The 20,403-nt window shown below is 65.8% G+C and overlaps 3 protein-coding genes across 6 annotated transcripts; 1 reads left to right on the plus strand and 2 right to left on the minus strand.

Moving 5' to 3' along the window:
• Nucleotides 1-1,061: 1,061 nt before the first annotated feature.
• On the minus strand, nucleotides 1,062-7,476 carry EIF2B4 (eukaryotic translation initiation factor 2B subunit delta). 2 transcript variants are annotated; one of them, XM_064710046.1, is made up of 13 exons: nucleotides 7,280-7,476; nucleotides 7,149-7,192; nucleotides 6,936-7,074; nucleotides 6,376-6,582; nucleotides 6,097-6,179; nucleotides 5,807-5,898; nucleotides 5,355-5,469; nucleotides 5,012-5,088; nucleotides 4,721-4,823; nucleotides 4,410-4,537; nucleotides 2,544-2,724; nucleotides 1,497-1,677; nucleotides 1,062-1,302 (listed from the first exon to the last, which is right to left on the minus strand). In XM_064710046.1, exons 1-13 carry the CDS (start codon nucleotides 7,299-7,301, stop codon nucleotides 1,103-1,105), a joined length of 1,572 nt encoding a protein of 523 aa, XP_064566116.1. In that variant the 5' UTR covers nucleotides 7,302-7,476; the 3' UTR covers nucleotides 1,062-1,102. The 2 variants fall into 2 exon arrangements, with proteins under 2 accessions (XP_064566116.1, XP_064566115.1); XM_064710045.1 differs by having other exon boundaries at nucleotides 6,376-6,585; nucleotides 7,280-7,475.
• Nucleotides 7,477-7,579: 103 nt separating this feature from the next.
• On the plus strand, nucleotides 7,580-14,669 carry SNX17 (sorting nexin 17). The gene is made up of 15 exons (XM_064710047.1): nucleotides 7,580-7,765; nucleotides 9,966-10,040; nucleotides 10,180-10,297; nucleotides 10,526-10,590; nucleotides 11,081-11,191; nucleotides 11,548-11,638; nucleotides 11,813-11,900; nucleotides 12,232-12,301; nucleotides 12,398-12,490; nucleotides 12,606-12,809; nucleotides 13,088-13,210; nucleotides 13,326-13,403; nucleotides 13,560-13,634; nucleotides 13,907-13,948; nucleotides 14,037-14,669. The coding sequence occupies exons 1-15, from the start codon at nucleotides 7,703-7,705 to the stop codon at nucleotides 14,154-14,156; spliced, it is 1,416 nt and encodes a 471-aa protein (XP_064566117.1). The 5' UTR covers nucleotides 7,580-7,702; the 3' UTR covers nucleotides 14,157-14,669.
• An 88-nt stretch (nucleotides 14,670-14,757) lies between these two features.
• Nucleotides 14,758-20,360, minus strand: ZNF513 (zinc finger protein 513). 3 transcript variants are annotated; one of them, XM_064710048.1, is made up of 3 exons: nucleotides 20,259-20,360; nucleotides 16,670-17,263; nucleotides 14,758-15,883 (listed from the first exon to the last, which is right to left on the minus strand). In XM_064710048.1, the coding sequence occupies exons 1-3, from the start codon at nucleotides 20,296-20,298 to the stop codon at nucleotides 15,132-15,134; spliced, it is 1,386 nt and encodes a 461-aa protein (XP_064566118.1). In that variant the 5' UTR covers nucleotides 20,299-20,360; the 3' UTR covers nucleotides 14,758-15,131. The 3 variants fall into 3 exon arrangements, with proteins under 3 accessions (XP_064566118.1, XP_064566119.1, XP_064566120.1); XM_064710049.1 differs by having other exon boundaries at nucleotides 16,670-17,260; nucleotides 20,259-20,313; XM_064710050.1 differs by having other exon boundaries at nucleotides 20,085-20,313.
• Nucleotides 20,361-20,403: the final 43 nt, after the last annotated feature.

The following is a 20,403-nucleotide window of genomic DNA, read 5'->3' on the forward strand; positions in this document are numbered from 1 at the left end:
ACAGTGGGAATTTGGTGCACCCCGAGTCGGACCAAGTCTCTGCCCGTTTGTCCCTCCCGCGAGGTCGGAGGGCTGGCTGGGATGCCAGCCCGAGTCTTGCCGTCCCACCGAGCGCTCTGTGGGGCCGCTGGCGCTTCTGGAACCGCAGGCCGGAGCCTGGAGAGAGCCTGGGACATTTAAGCAGAGATGGAGATGGGGCAGGGACTGGACACTGAGGCCCCGTGCAGTCGGGCTTGCAACACTGCTGCTGTACAGACTGCTGCTGCGTCTGTAAACGATCCCTGCGGCTGCAATTGGGAATACCAACAAACAACGTGTGCACACTACCTGTAGCTAGCCAGCCCTGATTTCAACTCTCCCTCCAAACAAGGATATCAGAGACTACCAGCACCATCTCCTCTAACACAAATTATGCAGTCACGCTGCAGTGGTGATGTCGCACAGGCCAGCACACTCGGACTGCAGCAATCTGCCCGGTGTAATTCCTTCCGTGCGCTGTGAGCCCGCAGCTCCCGCACGGCCCGGCCCGGCCCGCACGGGCGAGGGCAGCGGGGTCCCTGAGCGGGCTGTGTCCCGTCATGCCGCGCGGCGGGGCCTCATTTGCATGGACACGCCCCATGAGGGCGCTGCTGGCCCTGCCAGAGCAGCGGTGCGATTTGCATGGCCCCGCCCCCGGAGGCAGGCCCCGCCCCCAGTGGTCTGGGAGCCCCGCGCCGGTGCCGGTCCCGCTTCCCCGCTCGGGCACCGCCGGTCCCGCTTCCCTGTCCCGGGCACCGCCGGTCCCGCTCGGGTCCCGGGCTCTCCCCTGCCAGCCCAGCTCGGGGTCTGCCAGAAGCACAGCCCGAGAGCCACCAGATCTCCGAGGAAAGTAAGCCAGGGGCCATCACCACACTGTCATCGCTTCCCCACAGGAGGAGCCTAGGGACAGGGAAGACCCGTCTATGCTGCAGCCTGGAGTGGGAGGACAGGCACCAAGGAAGGTGCAGAGCTGTGCCAGCTCTGGATGACTTGGATGACACGGGTGCCAGGGCTCTGCCACACCACAGATGGCACACACAGAGTACTGGGGCCTGGTTTATTAGTGTCCATGCAGCTGCTCCGACTACTGATCCACGTTCTTCACACGCAGGACCACAGGCACTGAGGTGCAGGGGATCATGCCCAAGTCTGTGATGACCAAATCCACCAGGTCTGGGGGCGTCACATCATAGACCAGGTTAAGCAGGCGCAGGGACTTGTTCTCTGCCCAGCCCCCAAGCTGGGCCTGGCCCTTCCGGAGCACAATCAGGTCATCAGGGTCATCTGCAGAGAGTGGAGAAGCCATCAGGATCAGGGGGGGACAGCACCTCTCCATCCTGCCCCTGGAGCAGCACACACCACCCCTGCCTGCAAGGGGTGCCCAGGAGGAGGGATGGCAGGGCCGAGCAGCCTGTCATGGTCCACAGCAGGGACCGGGAGAGAAGGTGCCAGGTGGGGGAAAGGGACAGAAGGCGTACCCAGCTCGTTGGAGACAAAGGAATCTGTCTGCACCCGCTCGCAGAACTTGTACGTCTCGCAGCAGACGAGGACGGGCACGTTGTAGGCCTTGGAGACCAGCGCGATCTGCGAGGTCCCCACGCGGGACATGACAGAGCCATTGGCCAGCAGGGCGTGGGCGCCCAGCAGCACCTTGGACACCTGCCGGGGAAACACAGGCTCTGTCACACCTTTGGTCACGCTGCAGCCTCCCCTGTCACCGTGGTATCAACTGAAAAATCCCTTTGCCAGGATTTCTTCTCCTGGGAAGCTTCAGCTCCTCCCTGTTTTGCTGCTTTGGAATGTGATTTGGAGACTGTTCATCCAGCATGCAAATTGTTTTAATTTAATGACCAATCATGGCCCAGCAGTGTCGAGGCTCTGAGGAGTCACGGGGTTTTATTATTCATTCTTGGTATGCCTTCTGATGTATCCTTTCTCTTTCTTCAGTATAGTTTTAGTATAGCATAAGATGTGATATGATATGATATGATATGATATGAGCCTTCTGAGAACTTGGAGTCAGATTCTCATCTCTCACCTTGTCCTGGGGTGTGACCATGTTCACAAGGGTATTAGAATGAGGGAAGAGATGAAGATCTGACTCTATGTTTCAGAAGGCTTGATTTATTATTTTATGATATATATTATATTAAAACTATACTCAAAGAATAGAAGAAAAGATTTCTTCTAAGAAATCCTTAAGATAAGAATAGAAAAGAATAGAAAGAAAGAATAGAAAGAAAGAATAGAAAAAGAAAGAACGACAACAAAAGCTTGTGGCTCGGACTCTCTGTCCGAGCCAGCTGATTGTGATTGGCCATTAATTAGAAACAACTAACATGGGCCAATCACAGATGCACCTGTTGTATTCCACAGCAGCAGATAACCATTGTTTACATTTTGTTCCTGAGGCCTCTCAGCTTCTCAGGAGGAAAAACCCTAAGGAAAGGATTTTTCATAGCAGATGTCTGTGACACTGTGGGCCCTGACAGACGCCCCCTCCCCAGCCCATGGCAGCCCCTCACCTCGGGCAGCACGTAGGAGATGGCGTTGATCATGACGTAGGTGCAGTGGATGCCGTGCCGCACCAGGCGCCGCAGCGTCTCGCGGCCCTCCAGGCGCGGCCGGCTGTCCACCACGATCACGCGGAACGCGCGGCCCTGCTTGGCGTGGGCGTCGCACAGCGTGCGGTTCACCAGCGACGAGCTGCAGCAGAGCGCCGCCTGTCAGGGGCTGCCCTCCTCCGGAGCAGGCTCCCGCCGGGCCACGATGCCATCCTCATGCTCAATAACCACCCTCAATGGCCACCCTCATCCCCAACGCCCACCCTCATCCTCAACGCCCACCCTCATCCTCAATAACCACCCTCAATGCCCACCCTCATCCACGCCCACCTCATGCTCAACGCCCACCTCATCCCAACGCCCTCCTCATCCTCAATAACCACCTCAATGCCACCTCATCCCCAACGCCCACCTCATGCTCATAACCCCTCATCATCAATAACACCCTCATGCTCAATAACACCCTCAATGCTCACCCTCATCCCAACGCCACCCTCATCCTCAACGCCCACCCTCATCCTCAACGCCCACCCTCATGCTCAATAACCACCCTCAATGGCCACCCTCATCCTCAATAACCACCCTCATCATCAATAACCACCCTCAATGCCCACCCTCATCCCCAACGCCCACCCTCATCCCCAACGCCCACCCTCATCTTCAATAACCACCCTCACCCTCAATGCCCACCCTCATCCCCAACGCCCACCCTCATCCTCAATAACCACCCTCACCCTCAGCACCCACCCTCATCCCCAACGCCCACCCTCATCCTCAATAACCACCCTCAATGCCCACCCTCATCCCCAACGCCCACCCTCATCATCAATAACCACCCTCAATGCCCACCCTCATCCCCAACGCCCACCCTCATCCCCAACGCCCACCCTCATCCTCAACGCCCACCCTCATCTTCAATACCACCCTCACCTCAATGCCCACCCTCATCCCCAACGCCCACCTCATCATCAATAACACCCAATGCCACCCTCATCCTCAACGCCACCCTCATCATCAATAACCACCCTCAATGGCCACCTATCCAACGCCATCTCATACTCACGCCCACCCTCACATAAATAACCACCCTCATGCTCAATAACCACCTCAATGCCCACCCTCATCCAACGCCCATCCTCATACTCAATAACCACCCTCACCCTCAGTACCCCCCTCATCATCAACGCCCACCCTCATCCCCAACGCCACTCTCATCATCAATAACCACCCTCAATGCCCACCCTCATCCTCAACGCCCACCCTCATGCTCAATAACCACCCTCACCCTCAACGCCCACCCTCATCCCCAACGCCCACCCTCACCCTGGTGAGCGCTGCCCCTCCAGAGCCCTCCTGCCACGACGGCTCCCAGGGCACAATGTCTCCCTGTCCTCGCACAAGGACACACCCTGGGAAAGGTCTCAGCCCTCCCTGGAAGCAGCACTGAGCTCCCTGTCTGTGACAGCACAAGGGACTCTGCCACCCCACAGCCTCTCACCAACTCCTGCCCTGCACTGGCCTCCTGCCCCTGCTCCTTGCTCTGCCCAGCACACCCAGACTCCTGCTGCACCAATCTCTGGTTCTTTTCCCCACCTCTACTTCTTGGGATGCAAACTGCTGTATTTTTGCTTCCTGGCATTTGACTTTGTTGCAGTTTGTTTAAAATCCACTGAACAGCCCTGGTTTCTCTGTAAGTGCCCTGGGTGGAGGGAGCTGCGGCTTTGGGGTTCTTGGAATCCAACTTCACACCAGGCAGGACCAGCACAGCCTCACCTCCCACGCTGCTCCATTCCCTCCTCCTACCCACAGGATGTGCTCCGTGCTCACCATCCATACACCAGGATCACGTCGTGGTCATTGATCTTCTCAAAGGCAGACCTTGAGATGGCCTCAGCTGCCAGGACAATCTTCTCTCGCAGGTATTTGTCGATCACGTCCTGGAGCTTCTCCTTTGCCTGGGGAGAGACATCACATGCAGACTTTCTTGCTCTCAGCCCCTCCCTGATTTGAGCCAGGTTGGCATCAGGCTCTTCCCCCTAGTAACAAGCTTTCAATTCCACCGTTCTGAGTCTGCATCCCATCCCTGCTCAGCTCCTTCACCCAGGGCCTGGAGCCTGCCACGGAGCGAGGCCACTCACCTCATCCTCTCTCAGGGTGTCAGGCAGGCACGATATCTCCTTCTTGAGGAACTTGATGGCATTGCCCATGCTGGCTGAGAGAGGCCGGCACTGGTTCAGGAAGCTGCACAAGAAAGGGGCTTAGCTCCAAAGCAGCCTGGAGGGCCAAGGCAGGGAGAGGGACGGTGGGCAGGAAGGCAGCAGCCTAGGAAAGTCAGCCAAAGTTTGGGTGGACACCGACCCAGAGATGTGAACAATGGACCACACTCTGCGGAGCTTTGGTCCCTCTGCTCTGGCACTGGGAGCCCTCACCTGATGTGTGGCTTCAGCTTGGCCACCAGGTCCCGCGACAGCTCCTCATTGGGGGGAGTGGAGTAATCCCGGATCAGCTGGGACGAGAAGAAAGGGAGTGTGATCTCAGGGCACAGGTGTCGGGGCACACACGTCCTGCACAGCCTGACACGCTGCCTGGAGGGGCAGGGGCTGCTCCAGGCACACAAACAGCAGCGGCAGCGCCACACAATTCCCTGCCGTGCACGACCCAAAGGAGGAGGCTGAGGACAACTGACCACAGACACAGCCCCAGCAGTGAGGGTACAGAACACACTCCTGCACGCAGCACAGAGCCCCTGCTGCCAGGTGGCTGCTCAGGTACCTGTTTGAAGACCTCGAGCAGCGCGATGCAGCGGGCGTTGGAGCCGTTGATGATGCCCTGCGAGTACTGCAGGCCCAGGCGCATCACTGCGGGGTGGATCACTGTGGAGGGGATGCTGCAGGGACCAGGGGAGGGAGCTGTCAGCACCTCTGCGGCCCAGAACACCCAACATTTATGAGCCCCAGCCCAACAACCCAAGGGACAGCCCAGGAAGGGGGCTGGCAGTAACCTGAGGAGCCAGGCTCACCCCACAGCCCCTTCTCCTGTGGCTCTGCACTCTCCCCATAAGAAAGATACTGGGCTGTCCCTACTGCCAGTCCCCAAAGCAAGCAAAATGTCCCCCACCACTCCAACAGGCATATCCCACATGCAGGACTATGACAGCCCTCGTGCAGAGCCATTCTGCAGCCAGGCCAGCCAGAGCAGAGCCCTGGGCTGGGGAGGCCCTGTACCTCATCTGCTGCGTCAGTGGCTTCTTGCGGCTGTACTGGTGGAGGTGGGAGAACAGGTTCACCTTGGTGCCATAGTCCTGCCTCAGAGGTACCTGCAGGCAAGTGTGGTGATGGCTCACCCTGTGCTCTGCTCGTTCCAGGGCCACCGGTCACACCCAGCACTTGCTCAGGGCACGCAAAGTTCCCCTGTGCCCTTCAGAGAGCAGGCTCTGGTCCCACCATGTGCCCCCCCAGGCCCTCTGCAGCACAGCTGCCCCAGTGTGCAGCCTGCCACCCAGTCCTCCTCCTACCTGCTGCCTCTCCAGCTTCTTGGCCAGTTTCCTCTGGGCAGCAGGGTCATCCACCTGCACATGCTCTGGCAGCCGCTTCACCACTGCAAGGATGGCTGGCATGAGACCAAGCTGCTTTGGTGCCCCCCAAATTCAGGGAAGGCAGGGCAGCACCCTGGGACAGGCAGAACCCAGAGCACGGATGGATGACACGGGCATCCCTCGCCCGAGCCCACAGCAGACCCTCCCGTCCTGCTCGCCCGCCCTCTGCTCCCCACACCGTGGTGCTGACAGCCTTACTGGACTGCGGCTCGGTGGGGCTCTGCCGGGGCTTGGCCGCCGTGGCTGCCTGGCTCAGCTCTGCCTTCCTGGCCAGCTTCTGGGCCCGCTCAGCCTCCTGCTTAGCCCGGCGCTCCGCTCGCAGCTCCGCTTTGCTCTTGCCCCCCGCGGGTTTCTCGCCGTCACCGGGGCCATCAGCGGGGGCAGGGGGGGACGTGGGCTGAGCAGCTGCTGCGGGGAGGAAAGGGGAGCCTGTGCCCAGCCTGGCCGGGAGATGCAGCCCAGTGCGAGGGGCAGCCCGCGGCAGGGAGAGCCCTCCGGGCCCTAAGGGGCTCCAGGCCCTCGGCACGGCGCAGCTGACTCGGCACGCCGGGGGCACGGCACGGCACGGCACGGCACGGCACGGCACACCGGGGCAGCCCCGCGCTCCCGGAGCAGGGGACTGGGCTCTCTGTACTGCAGTCCCCACGGCAACACGGCCGGCCGAGGGCCCGAACCGGGGCACGGACCGGGTCTACACCCCAGGGGTCCCGCTGTAAGACCCTGCGGGCTCCGGGCGCTGCCAGCCCGGCGCTGCTCACCCCGCGGCTGCCCCGCTTCGGGGGGCGCCCCCAGCTCTGCGGGCTCGGCCGACGGCCCCTTCTCGCTCCTCTTCTTCTTCTTCTGCTGCTTCTTCTCCTTCCGCAGCTGCAGCTTCTCCTCCCGGGAGAGCTCCGGCGCCTGTGGGCACACAGCGTCAGCGGCCCGGCCCCGCTCCGCAGCCCCGGCCTCACACCGGCCCCGGCCCCGCTCACCTGCGGTCCCGCCGCCACTGGCGCAGCTCCCTCGGGGTTCGCACCTAGAATGACGGGAGTGTGAGCGCGGCCGGGTCTCGTCCCGGTGCCGGTGTCCCGGAGCCGGTCCCCGTGTCCGGTCCCGCACTCACCCTCACGCTCACGCTCCGCCATGGCGCCGCCCTCAGCGCCTCCTGCCGGCCAGCCGGCGCCACGTGACCGCGCACGTCCGCCGCTCTCCGTGACGCGGTGACGTCACCCCCGGTGCGGGCCGGTCCGTTCCCGGGGCTCCCTCCGGGCCCCGCCCCCCGGTCCCGTCCCGCCGCGGGCACGCGCTGCGGGCGCGCCTGCAGCCCCGGCGGGGCCGCTCGGGGCGGGGCGGGCACGGCACGGCGGGGCGGCCCCGGGGCGGGCGGAGCGGGGCCAAGCGGGGCGGGCGGAGAGCGACGGCCCCGGGCGGGGCGGAGCGGGGCGGCCCTGGGGCGGGCGGTGCTGCCGGCCGCGCCATCGCGGGGAGTGCTGGCCCGAGATGGCGGCGGCGGGAGGCGGGTAGCGGGGGCGCGCTCGGCCCGGCCATGCACTTCTCCATTCCCGAGACCGAGACCCGCGCCGGGGACGGCGGCGCCCCCGCCTACGTGGTGAGCGAGGCCGAGGGAGCGGAGCTGTCCCGCAGCACGGAGCCGCCCCGCAGAACGGAGCCGAGTGGGTGGCGCGGCTCCTCGGCCCGGGTGCGGTGCGGCCCCGCTGGGGCCGTGCGGGTCCGCAGCCCCGGCGCGGTGGCGGGTCGGGATCAGGACCGGGACCGGGACGGGGGCCGGGCGAGGCGGGCAGGTCCCGGCCCGCCGCCATCCCCGGCCGGCGCCCTGTGCCAGGGCCGAGCAGGGATCGGGCCCCGCCGCCCCCGCGGCTCCGGATGGGGCGCGGGAGGTCCCGGAGCAGCCCCGGGTGTCCGGACCTTGCCCTGCCCGGTGCCGCGGGCGGGGGCGGGCAGCCCGCGCGGGCCCCGTCCGGTCCCATCCCAGCCCCGGCTCATCCTGGCCCGCCCGTCCGTCCGTTTGTCCCGGCTTCCTGTTTTGGTCCGTGCGCCGTGAGCGCCTCCGGAGCGGGGCCGGGACTCCGAGTGCCCGGAGCCCTTCCCGGGGCCGGCAGAGCCCCCAGGCTGGCGCAGGGTCCGGATCGCTGCTCGCTCTCGGGGGGAGGGTGGGCAGCCCTGCGCTCCAACACCCACGCTTGCCCCGGTGCCGAGATCGCTCTCCGGGGATGCCCCGGGACCCGCGGTGGGGCACGGTCCCGATGGAGCAGCCCGGTCCCGGTGTGAGCGGCGATGCAGAGCCCCGGCCATCCGCGGGAGCTGCAGTTGCTCACGGGCCGCAGGAGCGGGCAGCCCTCGAGGCATTTCGTCCTTGTGACCCCCCTGCCCTTTGCCCTCCGCCGCTGCCGGGGCTCCTCGGGCCTGGGGCAGAGCCCGGGGCTGGGCAGGAGCCGCGGCTGATGGAGAGCCCTGATGTGGGCAGGTGCGGGGCTGCCCGTCCCTCCCGGTGCCCCGCAGCAGCCCCGAGGCGCCGGGCTGGTTTGGGTGGCGAGGTGCCCGTGTGAGCCCCGGCCTGGCTGGGCGGTGCCCAGGAGCAGGAGGGCACTGGGGGCATCCCTGGAGGCTGGGCTGGGCTGCCGTGGCTGGCTGCGGGCTCATGGCCATCCTCTCGCCCTCCCAAACGGTGCTGTGGGGGCGGCAGGACACCGCTGTCCTTGAAGGAACTCTGTGTGTAGGGTGAGGTGCTGGGAGCTGGACCATGGGGGTGCCAGGTGTTCCCTGTGTGCTCAGCCAGGTGTTCCCTGTGCTCTGCACTCCCAGCTGTGCTCAGCCAGGTGTTCCTGTGTGTGCTGCACTCCCAGCTGTGCTCAGCCAGGTGTTCCTGTGCGTTCTGCACTCCCAGCTGTGCTCAGCCAGGTGTTCCTGTGTGTGCTGCACTCCCAGCTGTGCTCTGCCAGGTGTTCCCTGTGCGTTCTGCACTCCCAGCTGTGCTCAGCCAGGTGTTCCCTGTGTGTGCTGCACTCACAGCTGTGCTCTGCCAGGTGTTCCCTGTGTGCTCAGCCAGGTGTTCCTGTGTGTGCTGCACTCCCAGCTGTGCTCAGCCAGGTGTTCCCTGTGCGTTCTGCACTCCCAGCTGTGCTCTGCCAGGTGTTCCCTGTGTGTGCTGCACTCCCAGCTGTGCTCAGCCAGGTGTTCCCTGTGCGTTCTGCACTCCCAGCTGTGCTCAGCCAGGTGTTCCCTGTGCTCTGCACTCCCAGCTGTGCTCAGCCAGGTGTTCCCTGTGCGTTCTGCACTCCCAGCTGTGCTCAGCCAGGTGTTCCCTGTGTGCTCAGCCAGGTGTTCCCTGTGTGCTCTGCACTCCCAGCTGTGCTCAGCCAGGTGTTCCTGTGCGTTCTGCACTCCCAGCTGTGCTCTGCCAGGTGTTCCTGTGTGTGCTGCACTCCCAGCTGTGCTCTGCCAGGTGTTCCCTGTGCTCTGCACTCCCAGCTGTGCTCAGCCTGTGGCATCAGCAGGGTTTGAGCCAGAGCTCAGCCAGGACCTGTTCCTTGTGAAGCCCTGGCAGTGGGGAGGGCTGTCCCTGTCCGTGGGGCTGCAGCGTGGCTCTGTGCTCCCCAGGGCTGGGCACACAGGGTCAGACCTTCCTGCTGTCCAGTGGCACATCTCCTGGGTGTGCTCATATTCCTGAACCATTCTGCCCTCGGGCAGGGTGCTCAGGGATGTTGCCTTTTCCTGGGGGCTCCCTGGGCATCTCCTGGGGGGCTCCTGCAGCTGGCAGTGCTGGCTCTGAGCGGCCTCTCTCCCTGCAGGCCTACAACATCCACGTGAACGGGGTGCTGCACTGCCGGGTGCGCTACAGCCAGCTCCTGGGCCTGCACGAGCAGGTACGGGGACACCGGGGCAGAGCTCGTGCTCCTCACCTTCCTGCGGGGCTCAGGGTGCTGGGAGCTCTCTGCTCCCCTCGCTGGCCCTGGGGGTCAGCGAGGGTGGGGATGCTGCAGCAGCACTCTGTCCTCGTCCCAGCTAAGGAAGGAGTATGGTGCCAACGTGGTCCCAGCCTTCCCCCCAAAGAAGATCTTCACGCTCACCCCAGCAGAGGTAGAGCAGCGCCGAGAGCAGCTGGAGAAGTACATGCAGGCTGGTAAGCTGTCCTCCCTGCCCTGCTCCGTTCCCTGCGGTGCCGCTTGCACCTCCCAGGGCAGCCCTGGCGTTTGATGGCCTTGTCCCCTGGGTGCCAGCTCCTGTGCCAGCCCCTGCCCTGCTCTGGCACAGTGGGGCTGTGCAGGGGGGTTCCTGGCTGGCCCCAGGCAGTGCTGTGTGTCCCTGTCCCTTCCCGCGGGATCCCTGACCGCTCGTGCCCCTCCTGCAGTGCGGCAGGACCCGACGCTGGGCGGCAGCGAGACCTTCAACAGCTTCCTGCGCAAGGCCCAGCAGGTGAGGGCACACCTGGGGCAGCTCTGTGCCCCCGGGCTGTGTGAGGGGCTGGGTGCCAGTGCTGTTCTCTGTGCAGGAGGGGCTGGGTGCCAGTGCTGTTCTCTGTGCAGGAGGGGCTGGGTGCCAGTGCTGTTCTCTGTGCAGGAGGGGCTGGGTGCCAGTGCTGTCCCTCTGTGCACGAGGGGCTGGGTGCCAGTGCTGTCCCTCTGTGCAGGAGGGGCTGGGTGCCAGTGCTGTCCCTCTGTGCAGGAGGGGCTGGGTGCCAGTGCTGTCCCTCTGTGCAGGAGGGGCTGGGTGCCAGTGCTGTTCTCTGTGCAGGAGGGGCTGGGTGCCAGTGCTGTCCCTCTGTGCAGGAGGGGCTGGGTGCCAGTGCTGTTCTCTGTGCAGGAGGGGCTGGGTGCCAGTGCTGTCCCTCTGTGCAGGAGGGGCTGGGTGCCAGTGCTGTTCTCTGTGCAGGAGGGGCTGGGTGCCAGTGCTGTTCTCTGTGCAGGAGACGCAGCAGATCCCCACGGAGGAGGTGCTGCTGGAGGTGCTGCTCTCCAACGGGCAGAAGGTCAAGGTCACCATCCTGACGTCGGACCAGACAGAGGATGTCCTCGAGGTGCCACAGCTGTCCTGCTGGCTGGGACCAGCCCCTCTTGCTGCCTCCTGGGCTTTCCCACATGGCTGGGGCTCTCTCAGCCTGGTAGCCCCCCTGCCCTCCCCTGCCATCTGCCCACCCTGGAGCAGGGCTGACCTGGTGGGGCTGAGAGCTGGGAGCTGGAATGGGTGTGCTGCAGGGTGTGTCTGGGTCCAGACTGGTGTTTGGGGTCCCCTCGCTGTTTCCTGGTTGCCAGGAGCCCAGGCCTGGCTCAGGGCAGCAGAGGTGCTGCCTTCCTGCTGTTGGGAGGATGCACATGGGCTGGGTCTGGCCACCATGTTGGGACTCTATTGGGACTATCCTGCTCTTCCTCCCAGGCTGTGGCCTCCAAGCTGGATCTGCCAGATGACCTGGTTGGCTACTTCAGCCTCTTCCTAGTGAGGGAGACCAAGGATGGAGCTTTCTCCTGTGAGTGGAGCCCGCTGTGGGTGGGACACGTGCTGTGCCCCTGCCTGGAGTGAGGGCTGTGTGCTTGGGCCCTGCCCTGGCTGGGGGCACAGCTGTGCTCCTGGGGGCACCCTGGTGTGGGGCCAAGGGGCTCCTGCTGCCCAGAGGGGCTGCTGAGCTGCTGTTTCCCCGCAGTTGTGAGGAAGCTGCAGGAGTTTGAGCTGCCCTACGTGTCAGTGACCAGCCTGCACAACCCCGAGTTCCAGATCATCCTGCGCAAGAGGTGAGCGGGGCTCTGGGGCAGCACTGGGGTGGTGCCCAGGGCTCCTGGATCCACACAGGGACCCTCCCCTGCTGCCATTGCTGCCCACACAGGGACCCTCCCCTGCTGCCATTGCTGCCCACTGGTGCTTTGGCCCCCAGGAACGCACCTGAGCATCCCTGACCATGACACTGGAGCAGGAGCTGCCCTGCTGTGCTCAGCTCATTCCTGCCTTCCCATGGCAGCTGGTTTAGATGGGGAGCAGGGCACGGTGACTGATGGCTACCAGCCCACAGGAGGGTGATTTTCTCCTCACTGCTGGAGCAGGCTAACCCCTGTGGTTCCCTTCCAGCTACTGGGACTCGGCCTATGACGACGATGTGATGGAGCACCGTGTGGGGCTGAACTTGCTGTATGCACAGGTGAGGGTTGGTGTGGCACAGCCAGGTGAGGACAGACACTGTGCAGGGGCTGGGGGGCTCCGGTCCCAGGCGCTCACCAGCCTCTGCTGCCTGCAGACGGTGTCAGACATCGAACACGGGTGGATCCTTGTCAACAAGGAGCAGCACCGGCAGCTGAAGTCCCTGCAGGAGAAGGTCTCCAAGAAGGAGGTAGGAAAGGGAACAGTGCCACCACGACCGGGGCAGCTCTGGCTCTGCACCAGCCTCTCTCCTGTGTGGTACCGGGTTGGTGCCCTGTTGCTGAGCACCCCTGCCCTGCCCGCAGTTCATCCGCCTGGCGCAGACCCTCAAGTACTACGGCTATCTCAAGTTCGACCCCTGTGTCACGGATTTCCCCGAGAAGGGCTGCCACGTCGTGGTCAGCGCCGGCAACAACGAGCTCAACTTCCAGGTGCGGCTGCCCAACGAGCAGATCAAGGAGGGCAGCTTCAAGGTCACTCGCATGCGGTGCTGGCGGGTCACATCCTCGGTGAGTGACGCCTGGGGAGCAGGGAGGGCGCTGGGGGGCACCTCTTCCTAGGAAAGGTGCTGGCTCTGACTCCAGCCTCTGGCCCAGCAGGCCTGGAGAGGGTCTGAGTCATGCCTTGGGGCTGAGGGGATCATTGGTGTGCTGGAGGGGACCTGACAGTGGCAGAGGACTGGTGGGCACTGGGCAGGTGTCCCACACTTGGCTCGGTGCTGCACTGGTGTCTGGGGAGCTGCTCCTTCCCCTCTGGAGGCTCCCAGCCTTGGTGTGTGTCCGTGCAGGTGCCCATGAACAATGGCCCTTCGGGGAGCAGCCCAGGGAAGTCCGAGGTGAAGCTGGAGCTGGCTTTTGAGTACCTGATGAGCAAGGACCGGCTGCAGTGGGTCACCATCACCAGCCCACAGGTAGAGCTGCCTGCATGGCGGGCTGGGGGTGGCTGTCAGGGGAAGGGCTGGGCCCTGCACAGGGTGTGGGAGGGCTGTGGGGTGCACAGAGCCCCTTGACACTTCTCCCTTGCAGGCCATCATGCTGAGTATCTGCTTGCAGTCCATGGTGGATGAGCTGATGGTGAAAAAATCTGGAGGCAGCATCCGCAAGGTGAGGGCTGGGGCTGGATGATGGCTCTGGAGTGGGACCCCAGCCTGGCCCTGTGACTTCCTAGGGCCTGGGCTGGGTCCTGAGTGCTCCCCTCGGGATGGGGCCAGCATCCCAGGGCTGCTTTGGGCGCTGGGGCTGAGCTGAGCTGCTCTGCAGATGTTCCGGCGGCGGGTGAACGGGGCCCTGCGGCGCTCGGACAGCCAGCAAGCCGTGAAGTCACCCCCGCTGCTGGTGAGTGTGACCCTGAGCCGTGGGCAGGGGACACGTGCAGTCGGTGCTGACGGGTTGTGAACCAGAACTCACTGCCTCCAGAGGAGGCACTGCCCCGGGGCAGGGCTGGGGCAAGCCCAGAGGACAGCAGGGCTGTGGTGCCCTGCTTCCAGAGCCCTGGGATGGGAAAGAGGCCCTGCAGTGAGCCAGACTCCCTGGGGATGGAGAGGGGCAGGTGGAAGGAGGGGTGGGTGTTGTGTCCCATGTGCTGCCCAGCTGTGCTGCCCTCACAGGACTCACCTGACGCCTCCTGGGAGCCCATGGCCAAACTCTCGGTGAGTTGTGTGCGGGTGCAGCAGACACCTCAGGCTAAGTGGGTAGGGGAGCTAGGGCTGTCCTCCCTAACGTCTCCCTTCTCCACAGAGCAAGCTCACTTCTGTCAGCCTGCGTGGGATCAGCCACTCCAGCTCTGCTAACGACGTGGGCGCTAACGACTTCCACGGCAATTACGCCTTCGAGGGCATTGGCGATGAGGATCTGTAGTGCCCCCTGCCCAGGACAGCCCCGGCCTGAGCGAGGGCCTTCGCTGAGGAATGTACGACCTGCAGCCAGGTTGCAATCGACGTGCCTCTCACCTGCTCCATCCACCTTTCCCTGCTCCCCGGGGCTGGGAGCTGCCCCCAGCCCGCCACTGCCTTGGGGCGGGGGCAGCTGAACTCCTCCCGCTGCTGGCTCCAGCTGGGAGAGGGCTCGTTTGACCTGAACAGTTGGCCCGGGCAGAGCCCTGGAGCTGCAGTGCAGGGCCCGGCCCGGCCTGGGGGCAGAGCCAGGCAGGCTCCATAATGCCAAATTAGCATTTAGGTTCGTGCTCCGAGACAGAGTGCAGTAAGCTGTCTCGGGGGCTCCGCGCAGAGTCCCCTCTAACCCGCTCATAGACGCCAGCATAATCTAGGCTTGTAACCACGTATCTCCTGCTGCTCAGCCCGACAGAGCATTAATGGACAGTAACTGATGTTTACACACTGCAACAATGATTAAAACGGATCCTGATTGGTACCAGGCTGTCTGTTGGGGGGGGCTGCTGTCCCTCCCCTCTCCGTGCCAGCCCCGTGCCCTCCTCAGTAGCAGAACAAGGCCCCCAGGGTGAAGAGCCGATAACAAAACCAACTGTTTAATGCTTTTATACACAATATAAATTACACCGACCAGCACGGCGACCGCCATGGAACCAGTCCTGTTCCCCCCTCCCCCCTTGTCCCCAAACGCCGGCAGAGGAAGGCTCCGGCAGGCAGAATCAGGCAGCTGGCGTGGCTGGGGACATGGCCGTGCTGCCACACGGGCAGGGCTCAGAGCCGCCGGTCGTCGCTTCACCCTGCCCAGGCAGGACAGGGCTGCCGAGGCCCCAGCGTGCCTCTGGGCCTGCTGCAAGGCAGCCCTGAGCCCCCTGGGGGTGCCCGCCTGTCCTCCCTCCCCCAGGGAGGGCAGGCACCCCAGGCCCCCGCCGGGCTAAGTGCTGTCTCAGGGCAGGGCCGTGCCCACGGCTGGGGGGGCCAGGAGGGCTTTGGCATTGCGCGGGTTCACCCAGCTCTCGGCCGTGTGGCCGTGGATCTTCTGGTGGCGCTTGTAGTTGTCCCAGTGCCCGGTGGTGTAGGAGCAGTCCCGGCACTGGAAGGGCTTCTCGCCCGTGTGCCGCAGCATGTGCCGCTTCAGGTTCATGCTCTGGTTGCAGCTGTAGCTGCAGAGGCTGCACTGGAAGGGCTTGTCGCCTGAGTGGATGCGCCCGTGACGCTTGAGGTTGGCCAGGTTGCCGCAGGCGTAGTCGCAGAGCTGGCACTTGTAGGGCTTCTCGCCCGTGTGCACGCGCTGGTGCCGCTTCAGGTTGTCCAGGTGCGCGGAGGCGTAGGGGCAGAGCGGGCAGGCGAAGGGCTTCTCCCCGCTGTGCGTCTTCATGTGCCGCGCCAGGTGGTTGGGGTAGTGCGTGACGAAGGGGCACAGGCTGCAGGCGAAGCCCTTGTCCCCGGCGCCCTTGCGGGGGCTGGCACCCGGCTCGGTGCCCAGCACCGCCAGGCTGCAGCGCCCGCACACCTGCTCGGCCAGGCCCTCGTCCTGCGCGAAGCCGTCGTCCAGCACCAGCCCGCACATGCGGCACGTGAAGGGGAAGAGCAGCTCGGGCAGCGCGGCCGCCTCCTCGCCCCGCAGCCGGGCACAGCCGGGCAGGAAGGGGCCGCTGCCGCTGCCCACGTGCAGGCTCAGCTCTGGCAGCAGCGGCTCTGCGGGACAAAGAGACGGGGCTGTGAGCTGGGCGGCACAGTGCCAGCGAGGACTGGCTCTGTGAGCCCCAGTGCCAGCGAGGACTGGCTCTGTGATGGGCCCCAGTGCCAGCGAGGACTGGCTCTGTGAGCCCCAGTGCCAGTGAGGACTGGCTCTGTGAGCCCCAGTGCCAGCGAGGACTGGCTCTGTGAGCCCCAGTGCCAGCGAGGACTGGCTCTGTGAGCCCCAGTGCCAGCGAGGATTGGCTCTGTGAGCCCCAGTGCCAGTGAGCACTGGCTCAGTGATGAGCCCCAGTGCCAGCGAGGACTGGCTCTGTGAGCCCCAGTGCCAGCGAGGACTGGCTGTGAACCCCAGTGCCAGTGAGGACTGGCTCTCTGAGCCCCAGTGCCAGCGAGGACTGGCTGTGAGCCCCAGTGCCAGCGAGGACTGGCTCTGTGAGCCCCAGTGCCAGGAGGATTGGCTCTGTGTGGGCCCCAGTGCCAGCAAGGACTGGCTCAGTGAGCCCCATGCCAGTGAGGACTGGCTCATGACAGCCCCAGTGCCAGCGAGGATTGGCTCTGTGAGCCCCAGTGCCAGCGAGGATTGGCTCTGTGAGCCCCAGTGCCAGCGAGGACTGGCTCAGTGAGCCCCAGTGCCAGCGAGGACTGGCTCAGTGACGAGCCCCAGTGCCCCGGTGAGCCTGGCAGTAACATGACTTAGGGTCAGTGGCAGGATCCGTGCCCTGCACCAGCCCCAGAGCCCCCCACGGTAGCTCTCCCCACATCCCCACACCCTCCCACCTTTACCTGGGTCCTTGTCCCGCCGGTGCGGCCCCTCGCCCTCGGGCAGGCGGTGGCTGAGCATGTGCCGCTTCAGGTTGCGGCTCTGGTTGCAGCGGTAGTCGCAGGCGGCGCACTGGAAGGGCTTGTCCTGGCTGTGGACGCGCTCGTGGCGTTTGAGGTTGCCCAGGCTGCTGCAGGCGAAGCTGCAGCCCGTGCAGCGGTACGGCTTCTCGCCGGTGTGCGTGCGCAGGTGCCGCGTCAGGTTCACCAGCTGGGCGGAGGCGTAGGCGCACTGCGGGCAGGCGAAGGGCTTCTCCCCGTTGTGTGTCTTCATGTGGCGCTTGAGGTGGCTGGAGTAGTGCGAGGCGAAGGGGCAGAGCTGGCAGGAGTAGACGATGCGCTGGCTGCGGCCGCCCTCGGCGCCGGCGCACTGCAGGCAGCTCTGGCCCAGGCTGGCAGCCAGCTGCAGCCCGCACTGGCGGCAGGGCAGCGCCGCGGGGCCCGGCTCGCCGCCCTCCTCGGGGTCGCTCTCCACGCTCAGCTGCTGGTACCCGGACGAGCAGTCGTCGTCGCTCAGGGCGTACGCTGGGATAGCGATCTTCCCCACCAGGGTGTCTGCTGAGAACACCGCGGGCACGGGGCGGCGTCAGCCAGGCTGGCCGGGGCACTGCCCCTGTGCCTGCACCCCCCGGGGCACTGCCCCTGTGCCACCCCTGGGCCTGCCCCGTGTGCCCCCCGGGGCACTGCCCTCGCTGCCCCCCTGTACCCCCTGGGCACTGCCCCTGTGCCTGCCCCCCCGTGCCACCCAGGGGGCACAGCCCAGCTGCCCCACGCCCGCGGGCACCTGGTGCCTGTGCCCACTTCCTGGGAGGCCCCGCCCCGGGTGGGCCCCTCATCCCCGGCCGCGGGCACTGCCCCTGTGCCTGTGCCACCCCGGGGCACTGCCCCTGTGCCACCCTGGGGCACTGCCCCTGTGCCTGTGCCACCCCGGGGCCCTGCCCCTGTGCCACCCCGGGGCACTGCCCCTGTGCCCCTGCACCCCCCCGGGCACTGTGCCTGTGCCACCCCGGGGCACTGCCCCTCAGCCTGCGCCCCCTGTGCCACCCCGGGGCCCTGCCCCTGTGCCTGCACCCCCCGTGCCACCCAGGAGGAGCCCCACAGCCACAGGCTGCCCCAACGCCCTGCTGAGGCCTGCTCTGGGTGTCTCGGGAAACCCTGACACTTGTGCATGGCTGGGCAGGACCCCGGCACCAGCAAGGGTGGGAGGACAGCTGGGTCCATCATCCACACTGGCACTGCTGGGCCTGGGGGGTAGAGGGTGGTGGGCACAGCCCGGCCCAGGCTGGAGAAAGGGGTGCCCTTAAAGCTGCTCTGTGCCCCTCTCACTGTGGCACTGCCCCAGCCCCGGGGTGGCAGCTGGTCACACTGGCATGGCTGGCACAGGGAGCTCCAACACCAGCCCTTTCCACCCTGCAGGAAACATTCCCCTGCCCCCACAGAGCCACTGTCCAGTGGCAGCAGGGAAGGCTGTGCCAGGCTCTCAAAGGCACAGACTCAGCCTGCTGCAACCCCTGGGCTCCACAAGTGCCCCAGGCTGGTGCTTGGGGCTGCAGGGGCAGCTCACCAGGACCAGCTGAGAGCCGTGCCCTGCTGGCCCCATTCTGTGCCAGGGCAGCTCACCAGGACCAGCTGAGAGCTGTGCCCTGCTGGCCCCGTTCTGTGCCAGGGCAGCTCACCAGGACCAGCTGAGAGGGGCCCCGTGCCCACTGTGCCGGGCCCATCATATCTGTGCCCTGTGCAGGGCAGCTCACCAGGACCAGCTGAGAGCCGTGCCCTGCTGGCCCCTTCTGTGCCAGGGCAGCTCACCAGGACCAGCTGAGACTTGGGTGTTCTGTGCCAGGGCAGCTCACCAGGACCAGCTGAGAGCTGTGCCCTGCTGGCCCTGTTCTGTGCCAGGCACTCACCAGCTGAGAGCCGTGCCTGCTGCCCATTCGTGCCAGGGCAGCTCACCAGGACCACTGGAGCTGTGCCCTGCTGCCCGTTCTGTGCCAGCCCGGCCTCCGACCGTGAGGCTGTGCCCCTGCTGGCCCTGTGACTGTGCCTGTGGCAGCTGCACCCCTGGCTCAGCAGCTGCCACCCTCTGGACCCCTGCAGTCCCCACTGCTGGAAACACAGACACCAGAAAAGGGCATCCTGCCAAGGCCTGGCTCTTACGGGGGAGCTCCTGGCCCTGCCCCAAGCCCTCTGCCAAGGGAGCCCCTTTCTCCTCAGCTGAGCCCCAGGCACACCAAGGGAACCCCTGTCCCCTCGGGCCAGCAGTGCCCCAGCATCCCCAGAGCAGTGTCCCCTAAAGGGCCATCAGTGCCCACATGGCACAGCGTGTCTGTCCTGCCTGGGTCAGTGGGCTGAGCTCCTGATCCTGCTCCCGGGCTGGGGCTGAATGGGAGGGCAGGAATTGCTGGTGGAATTTGGAATGAGAGAAATTCCCGGTGGAATTTGGGAAGGACAGGAATTCCTGGTGGAATTTGGGAAGGACAGGAATTCCTGGTGGAATTTAGGGAAGACAGGTATTGTAGAATTTGGGAAGGACAGGAATTCCCGGTGGAATTTAGGGAAGACAGGTATTGTAGAATTTGGGAAGGACAGGAATTGTGGAATTTGGGAAGGACAGGAATTGTAGAATTTGGGAAGGACAGGAATTCCCAGTGGAATGTGCCCCCAGACCCCCGGCAGGCTCCCAGCAGCCGTTCCGGGGCAGGGAAGCAGAGCCCTCGAGCAGCCCCATCCATCCCTCGGTGCCAGAGCAGGACACGGCACAGCCCAGGCGAGCACACGGAGCAGGGCACGGCCCCGGGGGCAGCGGGGGACGGGCACGGGGCCGGACAGTCCGTGCCCTCCTCTCTGGCCGTTCCGTTCCCGCGGTGCCCGGGGCGGGGAGCGCCTCCCGCCAGTCCCGTGGGCAGCTCCCGGAGCTGAGCAGCGCTCGCTGCTCCGGCTGCCTCGGCCGGGGCTGACCCAGGCTCGGCAGCCGCGGCGGGACAGGCGCTGCCCGCGGCACCGGGGCTGAGCGCGCTCGGTTCGGCCCGCAGCGCCGAGGGGAGCGGTGGAACGGGACCGCGGTGGAACGGGACCCGGGGCTGAGCGCTGCGCTGGCTCTGGGATGAGCCCGGCCGCGGGGCGCGGCCCCCCGGCGGGAAGGGGCGTTCGGGGATCGGTGCCGGGGGTCGATGCCGGGCGGGCGGAACCCACCCCGGGGCCCCGTCGGGGGCCGGGCCTCCCCCGCGAGAGGAAGCTCGGCCGGAGCCCGAGCCGGGCGGGCCCGTGGCAGGGCGGGCCCGGCCGGATGCGCCGAGCGCGGGCCCGGTACGGCCCGGCCGGGCCGCGTCGCCGCCGGCGGGGCTGCCGGAGAGGGGCGGCGTCCCCGCGGGGCCGCACGCACCTGGCGGTCCCTTCTCGGAGGCCGGGCCACGGCCCAGCAGCAGGTCCCCGGGCAGCACCACCGCCGCTCTTGCCGTCTCCTCGGTGCCATCCTCGGCGTCCGCTGCAGCGCTCCGAGCGCCGCGGGTCCCCGCCGGGCCGCCGCCGCCGCCCCCCGGGCCCGCCGCGCACTCACCCTTCACCGGCTGCGGGTGGCTCTGCTTCCGCCGGGGCATCGTGGCGGGCCCCGGCGCCGGCCCGGCCCCGCCGCCCGCCCGCCCGCGGCCCGCCAGCCGCCCCCGCCAGCCCGGGGCGGCCGCCGCCGCCCCGCCTCGACCGGA

The sequence above is a fragment of the Zonotrichia leucophrys genome, chromosome 3, assembly GCF_028769735.1.
Source record: "Zonotrichia leucophrys gambelii isolate GWCS_2022_RI chromosome 3, RI_Zleu_2.0, whole genome shotgun sequence".
Lineage (NCBI taxonomy): Eukaryota > Metazoa > Chordata > Aves > Passeriformes > Passerellidae > Zonotrichia > Zonotrichia leucophrys.

Excerpts from the sequence above, each read along its gene's own strand:
- SNX17 (XM_064710047.1), top strand. The coding sequence starts at position 7,703 with ATGCACTTCTCCATTCCCGAGACCGAGACCCGCGCCGGGGACGGCGGC. Across the intron at positions 12,302-12,397 it reads TGAACTTGCTGTATGCACAG|ACGGTGTCAGACATCGAACA; the intron begins GTGAGGGTTGGT and ends TGCTGCCTGCAG. Across the intron at positions 12,810-13,087 it reads GCTGGCGGGTCACATCCTCG|GTGCCCATGAACAATGGCCC; the intron begins GTGAGTGACGCC and ends GTGTCCGTGCAG.
- ZNF513 (XM_064710050.1), bottom strand. The coding sequence starts at position 20,298 with ATGCCCCGGCGGAAGCAGAGCCACCCGCAGCCGGTGAAGGGTGAGTGC. Across the intron at positions 17,264-20,084 it reads CTCCGAGAAGGGACCGCCAG|CAGACACCCTGGTGGGGAAG; the intron begins GTGCGTGCGGCC and ends CGGTGTTCTCAG. Across the intron at positions 15,884-16,669 it reads CCGGCGGGACAAGGACCCAG|AGCCGCTGCTGCCAGAGCTG; the intron begins GTAAAGGTGGGA and ends TTTGTCCCGCAG.
- EIF2B4 (XM_064710045.1), bottom strand. The coding sequence starts at position 7,301 with ATGGCGGAGCGTGAGCGTGAGG. Across the intron at positions 6,180-6,375 it reads CCCCACCGAGCCGCAGTCCA|TGGTGAAGCGGCTGCCAGAG; the intron begins GTAAGGCTGTCA and ends CCATCCTTGCAG. Across the intron at positions 4,538-4,720 it reads ACACCCTGAGAGAGGATGAG|GCAAAGGAGAAGCTCCAGGA; the intron begins GTGAGTGGCCTC and ends GTCTCTCCCCAG.